At 36.4% G+C, this 19,746-nt stretch overlaps 1 protein-coding gene across 2 annotated transcripts in view; it reads right to left on the reverse strand.

Moving 5' to 3' along the window:
- The window catches only part of WDR41 (WD repeat domain 41), a 47,480-nt gene extending 30,918 nt beyond the window's left edge, over window positions 1-16,562 (reverse strand). For both annotated transcript variants that reach the window (XR_014015743.1, XM_081233028.1), the window contains exons 1-4: window positions 16,219-16,562; window positions 13,656-13,771; window positions 1,959-2,007; window positions 571-702 (exon numbers count right to left, since the gene is read on the reverse strand). Coding sequence is in view for 1 of the 2 variants with exons in the window: in XM_081233028.1 (XP_081089154.1) it covers window positions 571-702; window positions 1,959-2,007; window positions 13,656-13,771; window positions 16,219-16,269 (348 nt within the window). In the remaining variant the exon portion in view is untranslated. The remainder of the gene's footprint in view (window positions 1-570; window positions 703-1,958; window positions 2,008-13,655; window positions 13,772-16,218) is intronic.
- Window positions 16,563-19,746: the final 3,184 nt, after the last annotated feature.

Consider the following 19,746-nt stretch of genomic DNA (forward strand, 5'->3'; position numbering starts at 1 on the left):
TAGCCCCTGCTCACCACAACTAGAGAAAGCCTGCGTGCAGCAACGAAGACCCAACGCAGCCAAAAATAAAAATAAAATAAAATACTAAATATATTAAACACTGAGCAGATGGTAATTCGCTTTTCTGCCAGACTCATATCCTCAAAAAGTTCTTATGGGTTGGGGCCATTACGTTTCTTTTGCTGTACAATGAACAGAAAAAAAAATGTGAATTATTCTCCAGTTCAACTCATCTTTGTTTCTCTAAATTGAAAAGCAATCTGAGATGATAAATATTTTTAAGCCCACATTCTCCCATTTCCTCTGTTTTATGTAATTTGATATAATAGTAACTGAGAAAAACAGCTTTAGTTATGAAGTTTCCAACAACAATAAGCCTTAACTTGCCATTTCCAGTCTAATACTTTTCAGACGCCTAATACTTTTAAGTGTCTTATGAAGGCTAGAACAAAATCATTTTTGCTAAAACAGAATGTACAGACAGACCCCAAGAGGATAAAGACTAATAACATATGTACTGGTCCCTTGGATCACCATAGCTATGTTACTTGGTTCTAGACTTAAGGATATAATAACTGTTCTGTCAGCAGAGGCTGTCAAGATCAGTTGATTTTTTTCTTCACAAGCTTCCAAAGAAGGAAATGTAATGATAGCTGTTATCTTTTGAGAGTGTCCATTGAGTTCCAGAAGTTTTTCTCCTGTCTGAAATACCAATAAAATGTTAATAGTACTTCATATTTCATAACTTAAATAATCTTAAATGACAACATTAAGAAAAATCACCAGGTAGAAAATATATACATTCCATCTGAAATTACTTAGATTTTATAATTTAACTTTAAACAATCAAATAGTATCTGAACATTAGGTGCTAAAAGAGTAGCTATAACTAATTTTAATTATTTTCTAATAGAAAACACTAATTTTTAGCAGATTGTTATAGGAAGTTTAAAGGAGTATTCCTTCCATATGGTTTTAAGATTATAACTGTGTAAATTAAGCATAAAAATATCAGTAACTTCATCAGTAACTTAATCAGCAGGAAAAAAATAAGGAGTCTTCATTATGCAAGCATCTGTTATCTAAGTCTTCACAGTTATAATGCTGTGGAAGAAAATAAAAGTCAGCATAACAGTAACAACAATTGGATATATATATCCAGTAATGTATCAACCACTCGTAAAGTCAGTATGGACTCTACTTCTCTCTAACATCAACAGCTATTCCCATCCATCCAATGTCTACATCTATCAGTTTCTCACTGATTTCCCAAGTAGTAAACATACAAAAATGCAATATAAATATAAGATAAATTGCAAATCTCTCCAAGGTTGCAGGATTTCATGATGCACGTGATGAACATAATGTTAAAAAAAACTGCTTTAATCACAGGCAAAGCCACCGAAAAATGAGGATCTTGACTGAGTCAGACCAGATAACAATCCAAACAAGGGCAAGAAGATAAATGCTTCAAAAGAGAATAATTTGAGAATCCAAGGATAAGAAGAGAAGTCCTAGAGAAATTTGGTAAAGCCTTAAATATTTTTGAAAAAATAAACCTTTTATTACATTACTATTATAGTCAAACATGATAAGAATGCTATATTATGCTATCAAACGATTCTGACAGAAAAACTGTCTTCCACAAAAATCAACATCTGATTCATTTTCAGAATCAGTGCATAGTTGCTGATAACTTAAATTTTGTTTAATTAAGATTAAAACTTTTATTTTCATAATCTAGCATTTGTTTATCAGGAAAAAATCTTAAATAAAAAAAAATCTATTATGGAACATTGGTCCTCATTTTAAATGGATTCATCCTAAGCAGCCCTTTCGAGCATTAACTAGTCTCAACCTACTGATATGCAGGTGTATCTCCAGATAATGTTTATGAATGCATACTCAACTATACAGTCATGTCTTTATTACACAATCCACATAGAAACAATACACACCTGGGCATTCCACACAACTACAATTCCATCATCACCAGCAGATGCAAATCTGGTTAGAGAAAAAAGGTCAAGAAAAAAAAAATCACTGATGACATTTAAGTGCTAGGATTACTAAGATACCATCAGACCTTATCAATGGTATTTTGACTTACTAATATCAATACAGATTAAGTTCTTTAAGCTAATTTAACAAATATTTACAGAATACATTCTAAGTTTTGTGCCAGGTACTGAGAATCCAAAGATAAATAAGACCATTCAGAAAGTTAAAATGAATAAACTGCTAGACTAAGAATAAGGGAGAGCTATCAATGATCTTTAAAGTCCTTCCTTGCTTTAAAATTATGATTAAACCCTGACTTAAGTGACATGAAACCAAGCTGAGGAAAAGCTACAGTGACAGGAAATGATATTCTAGGAGTGGAACAAAGGAATCATGTCCTTAGATTCCTTACTTTCTAGGTAAAGATATTTAGATATTTTAACTCCACTATTTAAAGCCAGTTTCTCTCCTTTGCTCCCCTCAGCTCTGTGGTCTTTCCACATAAATACTGTGTTCTTTGGTTTGGAAGGTTTGGTTTTTGCTTTGTTTTGTTTTTTTCACCGAAAATTCTTGAAATGAAAAGAGGTAAAGGTAAGTTTGCTTCATGGAATGAAAAAAGAGCTGTGATGAACTAAATTATAGCTTCTCTCTCCTCTTTACCACCCATTCACTACATGTCAAGGAAAATCATCTATATTTTGTAGAGTAGAAGATAACCATGACACAAACACTATCAAGAAAAATCACTTGTACAGGATTATTCATCCATAGTGCCTGCATGCATAGTAAAATCAAACACTACTCTCAAGCAGTGTCCCAACACAGTGGTGTACAGCAATCACATTGTAAGCATGTCAAGTAATTTGTTATTAATAATGTAGTACACAAGTTTGTAAATGATTTTTTTTAATTGGAGTATATAGTTGCTTTACAATGTTTATTAGTTTCTGCAGTACAGCAAAGTGAATCAGTTAAACATATATCCACTCTTCTATACATTCCCTTCCCATTTAGGTCACTGCAGAGCTGTAAATGATTCTTTAAGGAATCAAAATCAATTCAGTTGTTCCAATAATATCTTTCATTCACTTGAATTCAAGGTTTGCATTTCTGAATAGGAGAGAAAGAAGTGGTGCTGTAGAGAGCCAGCTATGAACTGCATGTGGTTATGGTTAACAACCACTAATAAATGATACTCCGTTAGCAGCTATGGCATTTAGAAAACGTGTTACTTCCTTGCAAGACTGTTAGTGTGTTTTCACAAAAATCTGGGCATGCCTTGAACAGCTTCATTAAAGTAATCATTGTTAAGCCTTATGTGTGTCATTGGGAGAAAAGTAGAGAAGTGATACATTAGGACACAAGAATTACTTTGTTCCTTAGAGTATGTTCTATTGAATTTTACCCTATAGATATCCATATAATCTCACTACTTCAGTCATGTAACACTTTCCTTAGCACTCTAAACTGAGCTTCAAGTTCAAATTTCTCATGCTCAGTTTCAAAGCCTCACACATAGCTATTGTCTTCACTGGCTCTGACAATTCCCATACCCAGCACTCGTTTCAAAATCCTTTGCTTACATCTTCTACTGCAGGAGCTAAGAGATTATCCAGGAGATGGGAAACTGGCCTAATACAGTCCGACAAAGTCCGTTAGTAATTTTTTAATAAAGAGCTACATATCTTTTTAACAGAAAGGACCTTTAAAACGTCTTAGTTAGGGCTTCCCTGGTGGCGCAGTGGTTGAGAGTCCGCCTGCTGATGCAGGGGACACGGGTTCGTGCCCCGGTCCGGGAGGATCCCACGTGCCGTGGAGCGGCTGGGCCTGTGAGCCATGGCCGCTGAGCCTGCGCGTCCGGAGCCTGTGCTCCACAACAGGGGAGGCCACGGCGGTGAGAGGCCCGCGTACCACAAAAAAAAAAAAAAAAAAAAAAAAAAGTCTTAGTTAACTAGACAGAAATCATACAAAGAATTATTTTAAAATCCATAGCTAACATTTATTTTATTTTCAAAATGAAATATAAAAAATATGGAGACTAAAAAGAAAACAATCATTTTATATTTTAAAATGTAATTTCTTATGCTTAATTACATAGATTTTCTGAATCAAAACATTAAACAATGCCTTGAGTATCAAAAATAGTCGCTGGATGTAAATCTTTAATGCTTATGTTTCTAGGCCTATTGATTTCTTTTTATTTGTATCATGATGGTGGGGAGGGCAGAACTCAAGGTCTTAAGATTTCTTTGGTATAAAACATAAATTTCTATTGATTCTTGAAACTCTTATAATTGCTTTTCTCCCTTTTAGAAGAGTGCAGGTTTAAAATACATACTTTTTTCTAACCCTGATTGTTAACTTCTCATTATTGTTTTATCATGTCTGAATCTCATGACTTCACAATGAGAGATGACTGAATGGTTGAGAGTTTAGAAATGAGATACAGAGCATTTCACCTCAAACTTAAATTCAATCAGTGGTGAACAAAAGTTAAATCTAAACAACGCTCAATAGTAATGCATGAAATCACAGCCCTTTTTGTTTTTAATTGTTTAGAGGTCAATTACCCAGTGTGTATATTATTCAGGCTTTTCAATTCTCATATATTCTATTGTTTGGGTTTTTTTTTTTCCCATTCCAGTATTTCTTTTTACCTGCTCTAAAGAGGAAACATGAAGCTTTAAAATATAAACCAGTATGACTTTGCTACATATTAGTACCAATCATAAACTAACTAATAAAAGGGTGGGAGATCATTTGCAAATTACCCATTCTCCTAGGATGAATAACTGAAAACTAGCAGCACTGTATCAGTTTATCTTAATCAGTTTATCCTCATCAGTCAAGCACACACTCCAGCCATCTCCAAATTTTCAGAAATGAAAATTCAACTCAAGAATCCCTAACAGTAAGATACACTGTAATTGATTAAAAGAAGTAATGAACCATAAAAAAGAAGGAATTAAGATGTCAATAAGGTTTAATCTAGTCAATGGAAGTAAGAATAGTGGCTATACTGTCATATAATAGTATACAAAAAATTTTTTTAATCACTCTAAATTAATAGAATCCAAAGATTCAAATCTAAAGATAATATTTTAAGAGAAATCCTTCTTTACTGATTAACACAAAATGGGATTTCATGTCATGTGTTAGGGAAATGCCAAGATCAATTACATGTTGTTCTTGCTTCAAGATCTTAAAACTTAGTGATTGTTTAGAAATGTACTATATTTCATCAAATATAAGACATACTGGGCTTCCCTGGTGGCGCAGTGGTTGAGAGTCCGCCTGCCGATGCAGGGGATGCGGGTTCGTGCCCCGGTCCGGGAAGATCCCACATGCCGCCGAGCGGCTGGGCCCGTGAGCCATGGCCACTGAGCCTGCGTGTCTGGAGCCTGTGCTTCTCAACGGGAGAGGCCACAACAGTGAGAGGCCCGCATACCGCAAAAAAAAAAAAAAAAAAAAGATATCAAATATAAGACATACTATTATTTTAGGTACTATTAAGGAAAAAATGATGTCAATTATTAATGAAAGACACCATCAATTATATGATGTATCCAAATTTTAAAGATGTTACAATAGGAAAAAATAGGCTTTTTAGAATCAATGAAATTTAGTAATTGTTGTATTTATTGATCTTTCTAGAGTATGGCACTTTCTAGTCCAACAAATTTCTGATTACGTCTAGCAGGTTCAAAGGACTAAAGAAATGCTTTTTCAGTAAATACATGAATAAGCAAACACTTAAGTGTTAAAAGGGCTCTGCAAAATAGATTAATAGTATTAATGTAACCTCACCTTTCCCTTTAATCAAGACTAATATACCAACATACTGTCAAAACAAAACTAGAAATTCAAAATATGTAAAGCCCAGAATCTCACCACATACAAAAATAAATTACTTTTATTTTTTCATTTTCCTGTCCCGTTCTTTTTTTATTTTTTTATGAATTTATTTTATTTTATTTATTTTTGGCTGTGTTGGGTCTCCGTTGCTATGCGCAGGCTTTCTCTAGTTGCGGCGAGCAGGGGCCACTCTTCATTACGGTGCGCAGGCATCTCATTGCGGTGGCTTCTCTTGTTGCGGAGCACAGGCTCTGGGCATGTGGGCTTCAGTAGTTGCGGCACGCAGGCTCAGGAGTTGTGGCTCACGGGCTCTAGAGCACAGGCTCAGTAGTTGTGGCGCACGGGCTTAGTTGCTCTGCAGCATGTGGGATCTTCCTGGACCAGGGCTCAAACCCATATCCCCTGCATTGGCAGGTGTATTCTTAACCACTGCGCCACCAGGGAAGCCCCTCCTGTCCCATTCTTATGCATAACCTTCAAGTTTTCTCAACTTGAAACCAACTCTTTAAAAATACTCATTGAGACATACTCAATGACATTTAATTAAATTATTAAGCAAAAACTATACGCATGGGCTTCCCTGGTGGTGCAGTGGTTGAGAGTCCGCCTGCCGATGCAGGGGACACGGGTTCGTGCCCCGGTCCAGGAAGATCCCACATGCCGCGGAGCGGCTAGGCCTGTGAGCCATGGCCGCTGAGCCTGCGCATCCGGAGCCTGTGCTCCGCAACGGGAGAGGCCACAGCAGTGAGAGGCCCGCGTACCACAAAAAAAACCCACAAAACTATATGCATGAAAAAAGTTTAAAAACATGAAGTGTGATTTAATGAAGACCTATAGCAGAGCTTCTAGAATGTTCCATTCTCTCTTCCCCTCATTATGAGAATTAATTGTGAGAGTCAATGATCCATTCATTCAAGAAATATTAAGCATTAACTATATATTAAGCATTAACTTTATATATCTATATGCTTGCTCCTGAGGGTAAAGATCAATGAGATAGTTCTTGCCCTTGAAGAGCTCACAGTCTGCATTATTATAGAATGCTACAGGGTCCAAATTATGAATCCACTGAGAATTCTCAGTTATACTCATTTCCATTTATAGAAATCATTTCTTTTAAACACCTTCCTTTGGACAGCTCAGAGAAAGCACTCTCATTCTTGCCAACTGTGGGCTTAAAGTACAGCAAAGGTTCACAAAGATTTGTATAAAATAAAATATTTCCACAAGTAATTCCTATGTCCATTACCTACATGCTTATTTAATAGTCCTTATTCAAGAGAATTTATTTCAATTAAGTCAGAGGTGCTACAGATTCAAACATAACCTTAAAGGACATAAAAAAGATAATCCATAAACCTGAACATAAACTTTCCTGTATTCAATATTTACATAACCATAAAGCACTGGAAAAATAATAGAGTATTATTGTGGCAATACAGAAGTCCCTGTAGTTAACTAACTTCCCACCGAATCGACAAGTACTTTCTAATCATGATGCAACTAAAACAGTATACACTTTTTACAATGTAGTAAAGTTGAAAAATGCTAATATCAGAAACCAGGCAAAAATAAAAAATAACAAAATTTTCACTTAAAATGGACTTCTACTTATCTTGTATTCTAAAATTACTTGAAGAAAATTAGAGAAGTTTGTAGACAGAGACTTGTAAGAGAAGTTAAAGGCAACTTCAAAGCATTTTCAGGAACCATAGATACTGATGTCACTGATCCTTTCACAATGTACTTGAGCATTAAAACTTTTTTTTCCTTGATTAAGTAATACATATGTATTAACACAATTCCAATATCAATGTCTCACAAATTGAATAGAGACGGAAAAATTCCATAGTTCCCATGGTCATTTGGAAAGGTAAAACCTTTGGTAATTTTCCCCTCCCCCAAATCACAAATAGAAAGCTAAACTATATCAAGTTTACAAGTATTAGAATACAAAAAAATCCCTGTGACTTCTATTAGTGGGAACCTCCACTACTCTGAGCTCAAGTGTCTCTGAAGGAACTTCTACTAGAGAAAGTTCCTTGGCCTCTCTCTGTCCCACTGATGTAATAAATGAGTTTAAGACAATGAATTGAGTATGCTCAGTTTAGACCCTTCTGGGTTTTCTCTGAGATTTGTCTGTTTATAAAGAGGCAACATTCTGGTCTGCTCTTATTTTTGAGGTAAACTTACATCCGAGTGGGAGGCTTGCAGATGTCCAGCACTACCTGTGATTCAGTGAAGTCTACGTAACTCAGGGTGAAAATCAGGAAACCCACTGTGGTTGTATATCAAAGCTACAACCTTTAGTCCAGCTTTTTGCTAGTTATTACTTTATTAAGCTGATGGGTTCATGTCCATCTGTGTGATTCCTGCATCTAATAATATCTAAGAAAAAATTTTATTTTATACTGAAACAAAAATACCTTTTAAATTGGAGTTTTTTCCTCTATATCAAATATATATCATTTTTAAACTTTTCATTATGAAGAATTTAAGTATATATAAAAGTGGAAACAGTATAACAGGTAACATGTCTTCAATAATTATCAACTCATGACCAATACTGTTTCATCTGTACCACAGCCAATCCCCCCTTTGCAGATTATTCTGAAGCAAATCCCAGTCACTGTATTTCATTTCATCAATAAATATTTCAATATATTTACATCACAACTAAAGTTAACATTTAGTTTCTTAATGTCACCACAGTGTAATCAAATTTCCCTGTCTCACAATGTTTTTTAAGTGTATCAGAAGCAGGATCTAAATAAGGTTCATACACTGCAACTGATCTCTAAAGTCTCTCTTGTTCTATTGATTCTTTCTTCATGTATTTTTTTCCTTGCAATTAAACATTTGTCTTACAGAGTTCTCACAGTCTGGATTTTGCTAGCTACCTTCTTGTGTTGTCATTTGATATGCACCTCTGTCCCCTGTGTTTCTAGTAAATTGAGAGATCTAAAGACTTAATCATATTTGAATTTGACTTTTTGGTAAGACCACTTCATAAGCAGTTTATGTACCCCAACAGGAAATACAATTTCCAGCAATCTTTTTGTGTGTGTGCGATGTTAACAGCTATCAATAACCATTGCCTAAATTTGTTATTATATTAGAGGCTGTGAAATTATAATATTCCAATTCCATGATTCTTCCTAACTTGAATTCTTCTATAAAGAAAATGTCCTCTCATCCAACATGACTGATCTCAAGATAGAGTCTGTATAGAAAGGCAGTATAGATCTTGACTTGCAGATACCCCTTCAAGAGAGGACTTGCTGCCCAGCTATGAGGAATATGGTTATCTGCCTCCAGCTGTTGACTTCAGGGTCCATTTCAGTTTTCAAGTTGAAGTCAAACTATCTCAGTTGGCCCCCAGCCCCTGGGACATAAGCAAGTTGGTGGAAGCCAGGGCACGTTCTTGGATGGCCCTCAGCCAATGTCTAAGCAATGCAGGCTAAACACTCTTAGTTATTTCCCTAATACAGGACTCATCTAAAGAGCATTCTTTCCTCCAGAGCTCCACACTGGGCTTACAGAGACTTTGTCAAATCTGCATCACAGTTTGAGACAGCTCCTCTTGTCCAATCCTGTCTCTTTCCTTTTCCCTTCAACGGTATTTCTCTCTAATAAACCTTTTGCACGCTTAATTCCACTTTACTGTCTACTTCCCAGGGAAACCAGGTATTAGGAGGATCTAAATGATCTTGATTACTGATTTCTATTCTCTAAGTGTTAGTGAAAAAGATATTCTTAGCTTTAGAACATTGTCTTAAAGATATAACATATTGTTTGCTGTTAGTGAATTATCAAACTGTACTAAGTTTGTCTAGCTTCTTGTGAATGTACAGCTTCACCAGTCATCCTAAGGTACATTTTGTTCTTCAGTCTGGCATTTCATGGGTCATCTGATTCTTTTCCAGTCATGATCACCATCCTACATAACCTTGTCTGTTTCCTGGAGGAGCAAGGGATGGTCAAATGAGCAACAGAGAAAACTATTCTTAAAATGTGTTATGAACCCAGTTTAGTTTAATGTGTCAAATGCTAGAGTATTACATGCAATTTTAGCACAGTCCATTTTTTGGGTGACTCTTGCTGAGGCTTAGCCTTCTTTAGTGATCTCCCAATCAATATGACCCTCACTTCATGTTCAAAAAATACTAAAGAAGATAAGAAAAGGCTGCTGTCTGTTAGGTTATACAGGATTTATTTGGTATCTTCAAAAACCAACCTGAGAAAATTTTCCACTCACTGATTTTAGCTGAGCCACTGAGAAAACTAGAAAATCCTTCTGCAAAATTCTCAATAAAATGATATTATCTAAAGACCTGAAGCGTGAAACCTGGATTACAACAGTTGACCAAAAACCCAGAATGTGATGTCTATAAAAACTAAATAAAAACATAAAAAGTATAACAATATTTATTTAAAAACTGGAAAGGTATTTCTATAATTTGACAATGCATATATAATATACATATGTAACAGTAAAAAGATATCTGAACTATCTAAACTATTAAATCAAGAATGAAAACACTGAGCTCTACTATTTATAATAGTTACATCATTTGTATATTTTTAAATGTATTTCTTACCAATAATGACTCTTTCAGTTTTATTTTGTTTTTCTAGTACACTACAGAATTAAATCTTTTAAAACAAAACAGATTGAAAGTTCTTCAGGTCTGCAACTGAGTAAAAAACTTCATACCTAATTATATGTAACTTTTGACAAAGTCATGACTTGAGTACAAAGAATTAAATGTAGTTCATGTAGTAATATGTTCACTTGACAGCAAAAGCCAAAAAGTAGGCTTTTTAAAAAAATCTATTCTAGACATTTAGATTCACTGTGGTATACAGCAAACATGGCCACCAATCTCCCTATTTCCACCACCACTTGCAATAGGATTTAGTTGCTTCTCCCATCAAGAGGTAGAATTTATTTATCAACTTACTGAATTCACACCAGCTCCTGACTTGCTTTAGCCCATGAAACAACATCAAACATGATGAAAACAGACTTGAAAAGAGTTTTACACTGGGGCTTGCCCTTTTGCTGGTATTTGAACTCCATCCCTATGTGAACTAGCACTTGAGCAACCACATGGAAAGAGACCCCAGTCATCCCAGCTGAGACCACTGTAAACCTGCCAACCCCAGCCAATCTACCTGGTGACCACAGAAGCATAAGTGAACCTAACGAAGATCCGCTGATCCCAGCAGAGACAAAAGAACCCACCCAGCTGAGCCTAACCCAAATGCCATCCCACAGAATAGTGAAATAAATAAATAGCGTTTGTTTTAAACTACTAAATTTGGGCTGATATTTAACAAGGACAACAGATAACTGATATACTCATCTACAGCTTTTTACTGTTTACGTAACATTTACTATATCATTGAATAACTGAAGTATACACAAGCACCACTTTGGGAAAAGGTAATCAAATATCAGTACCTGTACAATGATCATACTCTACAAGATGGCCTTTTCTGCAGATTCTTCTAACTATGTAGTAAGAATAATCAAGAAGACATTTTAAAGGACAGATAGCAATTAACATGAAATCTTAACAGTTAATCTATTAAAAAAAATTTAAAGACCACATCCTGAAAGTATACTGTATATTTTGTATTTAGCTTTCTTAGACAAAACTGAGGACTCCTTAAAGCCCAAATATTAGGGATTATGGTCTAAGAAATCATTTTGGGTTTTTTTTTTTTAACTAACGTAGCATCTTACAATGGTAAAAGACAGTACAAGACAACTTTAGTTGTCCATATGTCCTATCTTTCCAAAAATGTTTAGTTTCAAAGATGACTGACTAAATAAATAAGTAAATGTCTCTTAGGACATAGCAAAAGTAAGTATTACCAAAAAGGCTGAAGATTATTATACTATGGTTGACATGCTATAATTTGGTTGGCTCACATCACAACATGAAAATTGTGTTAATAGGCTAGTAATATAAAAAAAGGCAAATCCTTTCAAGCAAAAGTTGAGGAGCATATTTTCATAATAATGTGGCTGGACTTGTCCCTGGTTTCTAAAAGAGAGCTGGGCCCCTCAGAGCTCACCTGAGTTTATGCTAATGAGATGACACATGGTGGACCCCTGGACAATTTAAGGATGGGGACTGGCCATGTGGGGAATATGAACCAAGCAATTAGAGGGTTGGGGCTTTGAGCCATGGGATATCATCCTGACCTCCCAACCTGGGGGAGCAAGGAGGGGATGGCAGGGAGAGAAGGGCTAGAAATTGAGTTCAATCATGAGGCAAATAAGTGAAACAATCATTCCCATGTAATGAAACCCCAATAAAAACTCTTGACACCCAGAGCTTGAGTGAGCTTCCTCACTGGTGATATGCATTGATGTGCTGAAAGGGTGATGTGTCCTGAGGACACAGAAGCCTTACATTTGGGACCCTCCTAGACCTTGCCCTATACATCTCTACATTTGGCTAGTCCCGATCATATCCTTTATAATAAAACTGTAATCATAAGTATAGTGCTTTCCTGAATTCTGTTAGTCATTCTAGAGAATTATCAAACCTGAGCGGGTAGTAGGAATTTTTAGTTAATTGGTCAGAAGTGCAGGTGGCCTGGGAACCCTGGAGATTGCAGTTGTGACTGAGGTGAAGGGACTGTTGTACACGACTGTGCCCTTAACCTTTAAAATTCAACCTAACTCCAGGTAGTGCCAGAATTGCACTGTACATGGGAAAAGCAACTAAATACCAAAAACATAAAACGAGCAAAGAGAAGACAAGGTTAAAAAACATCAGCAGTGATAATGAGTATTAGAAGTAATCATAGTAGCAGTCATCCATTGAGTCAAAAATGGAAGGAAAAAAAGACAGTATCAAAGGCAAAAGAGAAAATTAAGAGATGATAGGGGAATAACTGATAAGGACAAGAGAAGTGGAGTTAGAGAGTTAGGATGGCATGCAACATGTACACTTAATAGTTGAGGGAGTCATTCATTCATTTAACAACTAGTAATAACCTGCTACATGTAAGGCACTGTGCCAGGTACTAAAGATACTGTGGTGAATAAAAAAATAACATGGCCCTCACTCTCATCTAGAGAGGAACATAAATATTATACAGTTACACAGTTAATTGTGTAATTGTTATTAAGGCTACAAAGGATAAGCATATAGTTGAACAAAGTCTTAATAAAACAGATATACAGATCAATAATAAGCTAAATCTACAGTTCTAAGACCTACGCACCTTCATCTCTATTTGCAAATATATTAAACACGACATTAAACATGTTAGCAAGGAAGTACAGAATAATGTACATTTTAAAGGGTTTCACAAATAACAAAAAATTCAGATTAAATACTTACCTTACCTTCCACTAAAAACAGTACATTCCTGGAAGGTACCTGATATTTAAACATTTCCCATATTGGTTCTCAAATTTAGCTTCACCTTAATATACAGTTAAAACTCCCATCAACATTTTAAAGTCATACACTTCCTTTAAACTAATGAGAATATTTGTGAGTATTCAAAAGACCAAAAAAAAAAAAAAAAAAAAAACCTGAAACAAACAAAAATAACCATAAAATCACCAGAAATGACATCCCAACTTTTGGGCAAAAAGACTTCAGACACATATTTCATCAAGAGGCAGAGGTCAATTTCTACTAAATGTTATTAATGATCAGTTTTGAAATTTTTAGAAAAGCTGGATTAATTCTGAAGTTGTTTTTAACATACAATTCCCTAAAAACTCTTTCCAAACAGTAGTCAATTGGAAAACTAGAGTTTCTTACCTGTAATCATCTAACTGTACCAGAAACCGTACAATATCATGATGAGCTTTCAGTACAAGCAGTTCAGTGTAGGGGTTCTGGGTTTGTTCTTCACCTATTGTCTGTAAAGGAGATTGCTTGTAATGGGGGGAAAAAAGAGAGAAAAAAAGGGATAAAATGATTTATGATAAAAGACCACATTTGAATAAAACACATGGTATGCATCTAAGAACACAAGGTTTAAAAAACTGTAAGATATTATGTTCTAATACTATATATTATTTCCCCTAATATCAAGTAACTGCCAATTTAACATAAAACATTTCTTTTACCACAAATCCACATCATAACTTTTAAATTTTGCACTCAAAATAAACTTTTAAAGGGTGTATTTTGTTTTATGGAAATTACACCTCAATAAACCTGACCTAAAAAAATCAATGGGCCAGGGGCTTCCCTGGTGGCGCAATGGTTGAGAGTCCACCTGCCGATGCAGGGGACACGGGTTCGTGCCCCGGTCTGGGAGGATCCCACATGCCACGGAGCGGCTGGGCCTGTGAGCCATGGCTGCTGAGCCTGCGCGTCTGGAGCCTACGCGTCCGGAGCCTGTGCTCCGCAACGGGAGAGGCCACAACAGTGAGAGGCCCGCGTACCACAAAAAAAAAAAAAAAAAAAAAAAAAAAAAAATCAATGGGCCAAACCAACACAATATTTTAGGATGGATGTTTGCCAATTAAAACTTGGCAGAAACAAAACTGAAGGTCAAAGGGGTAAAATATAGACTAAAACAGTGCCTACCCCATTATAGGCACTCAACACATGTTTACTGAATAAATAAAGGAAGAAATGAAATAATTCAGTCAATGAATTCAATAAATTCAACTTCAGACAATAATATTGATAAAGATAACTGGTAACATTTACAGAGTATTAAGCTCATTCCTAAACCTACACACCTTCATCCCTATTTGCAAACATATGGGCGGCAGTCCATATGCCACACACTGTGTAAAGCACATATGGCTTATAACTCACCCAATGATTCTGTAAGGAAGATCTTATCAACCCGATTTCTATAGTCAAACCCAGTAATATTTCATGATAAAAACCTGTGTTCTTAACCTCTGAACTGCAATTTCTCAAACCTGACACTACTGACATTTTGGACTAGGTAATTCTTTTGTTGAGGGCTTTCCTGTGCATTGAAGGATGCTCAACATCATCCCTGGCTTCTACACACTAGATGCCAATAGAAATCCAACCTCTCTCCCCACCCCCAAATCGTGACAATCAAAAATATCTCTGGACATTGCCAAATGTCCTCTAAGGGGCAAAATCATCCCAGCAGACAAACACTGCTTAAACTAAAAGCCTGGATACAAAGTTCTTGCATAATTAGGGGAAAATCTTTGGTTCTGATAATGTACAGATTCACAGCAGTTCTAAAACTGAAGTACTTTTACATGAAGAAATGTACAATTTAACACGCATGAATTTTTTTTTAATTCACCCTCAAAGCAGTAATTTTTTATTTATCCCATCTCCCTTCTAGCAGTGGTTCTGATGAGAAAAGCAAAGGCAAGAAATCTGAAAACTGTATACCACTTCCCCCAAATGAAAGCTTGCCAAGCACTGCAGAATTAGTTAATCAAATCTACAACTAATCAAATAATCGGGTTAATACATAATTGTCATATATATCACAAATGGACTAATCACTTTTCCACAATTCTTTCATAATCTTTAGAATTCAAGCCTATCTGAAATAAGCCTAATTTTAAATAAGAAATACTTCTTAAAAATTAGACAATAAGCCTCAACTGCAAAAATATGAGGAAGTTAAAACGGAGAAGTAACGTTGCTTACAACCACCCAAGTTTTTTTTAACAATCAAAACAAATATTTTCTATGAAAAATAAAAGGGAATTCAACACAAATTCTATTCTTCAGTGACATATGAAATAAATTCCAGACCTCGACACTTTTCAGGTTCCAAAATTATTTTATTCGCAACATTTCAAATGTAAATCTCATTAGTCTGGTCAGTTATTCAGGCCCATGAAGAAAGTGTGACTGTGGAACCCAAAACAGTAGCTAGAACATAATTTTTTTGACTTTTAAGCAAATTATTTTTTAAAATAATTATATCTTTTTTGGTTTTATATAAATAATCAAATTAATTTCATATTCCATGAGCAAGCATCAGTTGATGTTGGGAAGCGACACCATATCAAACAAACCAGAAGTGTAAATCTGCAGTCACCGTTTCTTAGTCTCTACCAAACCGGATACTTTTTCTATTGAAATGAGACTGGTTTACGTGGGGAGACCAGTTAAGGGTCCTTGAGCCTGTTGCTGAACTACGTCAGTTTCAGTTTCCACACCTAGTGGAACATGGATTTACCTCTCAGGGAAAGAGCCCCCGCAATCCATCCCCGTCGACCCCGGCGACCCCGCCCTCGCAACCCGCAGGCCCCGCCTCCGCCGGGTCTCCCTCATCCGGTCAGGAGCCCCGCTCACACAAGCCGCAGCTCCGGCAAGCAAAGCCTCTGCGGTGGCAGGCAGGGTCCACCCCGGGGTTTACCTCGGCCAGTCCCTGAGGTTCTCGGCCTCCCCCAATCAGCCATCGCAACATCCGGGCAGCGACGTTGTTTCGCGGGCCTAGGCCCCAGTCAGCCCGAACTCCGCGCCAGGCTCAGCCTTTCTCCTACCTCTCTGGTAGCAGCTCAATGGAGGCGCTAATACCTGCCTTCTCAGATTTGCCCAAAATACGAAGTACGAAGCAGAACGCAACGAATAGGGAAGACTTTTGTCCCCAAAGAGCTGCCGTACCCACCCGCAAGAGGTTTGGTTAAGGGTAGCCGCCAGGGGAGCAGCAGCCGAAAGCTAGGGTGTCCGCGGAGGTTCAGAGGCCCGCGCGGCACCGAGTGAGCACGCGCGGGCGTCGCCTGATTTGCGCGCACAGAGCCTGGGTAGTTCGAGCGGCCCCTGGTGGACACGCGGAACGCAGCAACTGGAGCCCGTCGTTGCGCAAGTGCTTGCCAAGAATAAATAGTCCCCTCCCTTTTTAGATGGCTTTTGCATCTTTCACTTGGCAAGCTTGGGGACCAGGAAGCCTTTCCATCTCCCGGCGGTTTCCTAAAGAGCTGCCTGGAGAAGGTGTACTTCAGTAGGCTTTTTCATACGGGCTAATCCCAGTGGCACGTGTGTACACCATAATAAATCTGGCCAGTATTTATTGTGTGCTGTAGTACTGTGCTAAGACTTTACATAAATCCTCACAGTAACCCTATACTGCCTATACTCCCTATTTTATAAAGAAGCTGACCTCTGAAAGATTGGGTAGTTTGTCTACGGATAACAGCTAGAAAGTGGCTACACACACTGGAACCAAATATCCTAGCTCCAAAATTAGTGCTCTTAACTGTATGCTATACTGTTCCACATAATCTCCCTAAAGAACAGAAGGCACTACACATCCTCTTTTTTTGACTTTTTTTTGTTGAAGTATAGTTTATTTACAATGTTTCAGGTGTACAGCAAAGTGATTCAGTTATACATATATATTCCTTTTCAGATTTTTTCCTTTATACAAGAGGTATATTGAACATAGTATTGAACATACTATATTGAACATAGTTACCTGTGCTGTTCAGGTTTTTGTTGTTTATTCAATATTTTATATATAATGGTGTATATCTGTTAATCCAAAACTCCTAATTTATCCCTCCCCCCCTTTCCCCTTTGATAACCATTAGTTTTCTATGTCTGTGAGTCTATTTCTCTTTTGTAAATAAGTTTGTATCATTTTTTTAGATTCCACATATAAGTGATATATGATATTTGTCTTTCTCTGACTTACTTAGTATGATAATCTCTAGGTCCATCCATGTTGCTGCAAATGGCATTATTTCATTCTTTTTTATGGCTGAGTAGTATTTCATTGTGTATACATACCATATCTTCTTTATCCACTCATCTGTCCATGGACATTTAGACTGCTTCCATGTTGTGGCTGTTGTAAATAGTGCTGCTATGAACAATGGGGTGCATGTGTTCAAGTTAAGAGTTTTCTCTGGATATATGCCCAGGAGTGGGGTTGCTGGATCATATGGTAGCTCTATTTTTAGTTTTTTAAGGAACCTCCATACTGTATCCATAGTGGCCGCACCAATTTACATTCTCACCAACAGTGTAGGAGAGTTCCCTTTTCTCCACACCCTCTCCAGCATTTATTATTTGTAGACTTTGATGATGGTCATTCTAACTGCTATGAGGGAATACCTCACTGTAGTTCTGATTTGCATTTCTCTAATCATTAGCAATGTTGAGCATCTTTTTATGTGCCTCTTGGCCATCAGTATGTCTTCTCTATAGAAATGTCTATTTAGGTTTTGATTGGGTTGTTTGAGTTTTGTGATAATGAGCTGTATGAGCTGTTTCTATATTTTGGAAATTAATCCCTTCTCGGTCACATCATTTGCAAATATTTCTCCCATTCTGTAGGTTGCATTTTCATTTTGTTTATAGTTTCCTTTGCTGTACACAGGCTTTTAAGTTTAATTAGGTCCCATTTATTATTGCTTTTGTTTCCATTACTCTGGAAACAGATCCCAAAAAATATTGCTATGATTTATGTCAAAGAGTGTTTTGCCTATGTTTTCCTCTAAGAGTTTTATAGTATCCCAGTCTTACATTTAAGTTTTTAATCCATTTTTAATTTATTTTTGTATATGGTGTTAGAGAATGTTCTAGTTTCATACTTTTACATGTAGCTGTCCAGTTTTCCCAGCACCACTTATTGAAGAGACAGTCTTTTCTCCACTGTATATTCTTGCCTCCTTTGTTGTAGATTAATTGACCGTAAGTGCATGGGTTTATTTCTGGGCTTTCTACCCTATTCCATTGATCTATGTGTCTATTTTTGTGTCTGTACCATACTGTTCTGATGACTGTAGCTTTGTAGTATAGTCTGAAGTCAGGAAGGGTAATTTCTCCAGCTCCATTCTTCTTTTTTAAGATTGTTTTGGCTATTTGCAGGTTTTTGTGTTCCCATACAAATTTTAACGTTTTTCGTTCCAGTTCTGTGAAAAATGCCATTAGTAATTTGATAGGGATTGCATTCAGTCTGTAGCTTGCCTTGGAAAGTATGCTCATTTTAATAATATTGATTCTTCCAATCCAAAAACACAGTATATCTTTCCATCTGTGTGTGCTGTCTTCAATTTCTTTCATCAGCATCTTATAGTTTTCAGAAAACAGGTCTTTTGCCTTGTTTATTCCTAGGTATTTTATTCTTTATGATGTGATGGTAAATTGGATTATTTCCTTAATTTCTCTTTCTGATAGTTCATTGTTAGTTTATAGAAATGCAACATATTTCTGTATATTAATTTTGTATCAGGCAACTTTACCAAATTCACTGATGAGCTCTCATAGTTTTCTGATGGCATCTTTAGGATTTTCTATGTATAGTATCATGTCCTCTGCAAACAGTCACAGTTTACTTCTTCCTTTCCCATCTGGACTCCTTTTCTTTTTCTTCTCTGATTGCTGTGACTAGGACTTAGAAAACTATTTTGACTAAAAGTGGCAAGAGTGGGCATCCTTGTCTTGTTCCTGATATTAGAGGGAATACTTTCAGCTTTTCATGGTTGAGTATGATGTTAGCTGTGGGTTTGTCATATATGGCCTTTATTATGTTGAGGTATGTTCCTTCTAAGCCCATTTTTAGGAGAATTTTAATCATAAATGGATGTTCAATTTTATCAAAAGCTTTTTCTGCATCTATTGAGATGATCATATGGCTTTAACTCTATTTGTTAATGTGGTGTATCACACTGACTGACTTGTGCATACTGAAAAATACTTGCATCCCTGGGATAAATCCCACTTGATCATGGTGTATGATCATTTTAATGTGCTGTTGCATTCAGTTTGCTAGCATTTGGTTGAGTACTTTTGCATCTATTTTCATCAGTGATATTAGCCTGTAATTTTCTCCTTTTGTGATATCTTTGTCTGGTTTTGGTATGAGGGTGATGGTGGCCTCATAGAATGAGTTTGGAAGTGTTCCTTACACTGCAATTTTTTGGAATAGTTTCAAAAAGGA

The sequence above is a fragment of the Mesoplodon bidens genome (genome assembly GCF_964165515.1).
Source record: "Mesoplodon bidens genome assembly, chromosome: 4".
Taxonomy (NCBI): Eukaryota; Metazoa; Chordata; class Mammalia; order Artiodactyla; family Ziphiidae; genus Mesoplodon; species Mesoplodon bidens.